The sequence below is a fragment of the Entamoeba dispar genome, genomic scaffold (genome assembly GCF_000209125.1).
Source record: "Entamoeba dispar SAW760 scf_1105229461599 genomic scaffold, whole genome shotgun sequence".
Taxonomy (NCBI): Eukaryota; Evosea; order Mastigamoebida; family Endamoebidae; genus Entamoeba; species Entamoeba dispar.
Genome location: NW_001854773.1, coordinates 1 through 1379, shown reverse-complemented (window position 1 = coordinate 1379; position 1379 = coordinate 1). Strand labels below are relative to the sequence as shown.

General features: G+C 44.5%; 1 protein-coding gene across 1 annotated transcript; it reads right to left on the bottom strand.

Moving 5' to 3' along the window:
* Positions 1–587: 587 nt before the first annotated feature.
* Positions 588–1343, bottom strand: EDI_106050 (uncharacterized protein; the record flags this gene model as incomplete). The annotated part of the gene is made up of 1 exon (XM_001738650.1): positions 588–1343. One exon carries the CDS (start codon positions 1341–1343, stop codon positions 588–590), a length of 756 nt encoding a protein of 251 aa, XP_001738702.1.
* Positions 1344–1379: the final 36 nt, after the last annotated feature.

The following is a 1379-nucleotide window of genomic DNA, read 5'->3' as shown; positions in this document are numbered from 1 at the left end:
TAGATATGGTCCTCTGGTTGAGCGGCAAGGCGCAGCCAGATACGGTTGTGGTTAAGGTTGTCGTTTTGTAGTTCCAGCAATAAACGCCCCTGATCGTCGGCAGAGATATTCAGCGTGGCGCTAATGTCAGAACCACGGCTGAAATGAATTAACCAACCATCCGGTGACTGGCTGACGATGGCGTCGGTAAGCGCAATTTTCTCCTGTAGTTTATCTTTAATGCTGAAATTACCGCGGAACATATCGATATCCGCTATACCTGAGCCAATCCATAAACAAGGATTATCTTTGCTATGGGTTAAAATAAGACGTTGTTGAAAATGTAGGGTAAAACTGTCGTTATTCTGATGAAATTGAAAATCTAATAACTGTGGACGTGGCGTATCCATAACTAATCTCCATAGAGTTGAGAACGAGATTGTTGCCTTCCTGTTATTACAGGCTTATGTAAAATGATTCTCATAAAACTGATATATAAAAACTTTACAGAAGCTGAGCTGTTTTTAACTTAATAAATTGAAGATACATAATGTTGCCTTTAGCGAGTGAAATGTTCTTCAATGATTTTGACTGCTAATCAATACAAGTTATTTTCTCTGTCCGTAAATATTAAAAAACAGGCGGTGCGGTTTTCCTGATTCCAGTAATAATAAGTCGATACCTGAATTAAAGGCGTTAGGCGGGCAACTCATAGGTTCAACTGCCAGTCCCTGACGCTGTAATTTTTCACCGCTATAAACCTGCACCCAGAGTTGATCGGAACAAAGGCTTACCGAAAGCGCCTGCTGTGGATGGGTAATGGTCATTTCCCACAAATCATTAGCGGTTTTAAAGGTGTGGTCGATTTTTGTCGCGGCTATTTTTTTCGCCTGCGTGAAATTTAAATCCAGCTCATCAACGTGGTGAAGCGTTGTCGGATTCGCGTGCTCATCGACGGCATAAACCTGGTTTGCCGGAAGCTGGAACAGATATTCATCAACAGATGTTAAGTTGCAGGTTAAATAAGGATGAATACCCACGCCATAAGGCGCTGCGACAGTGCCGATATTCTGGCTTGCGATCTCAACGGAAAGACCCGTGTGTGCGTTGAGCGAATAAACAACTTGTGAAGCCAGCATAAACGGATAGCCGTAACTGGGCGGCAGAAAAGCTGTCAGGGTAACGCTGGTGGCGGTTAATTCACTAATTTGCCAGTCTCGCCAGGCAAGCAGCCCGTGAATAGCGGCTTTTGAACTATGTTCATTAATGGGTAACTGATATTCCTGCCCCTGATAGCGGTAACAGCCGTTGGCGATCCGGTTCGGCCACGGAATAAGCACTTTACCCAGATGCGCCAGCGGCATCTCTTCGGGTTTGTGCGGGATGACTAAATGACAACC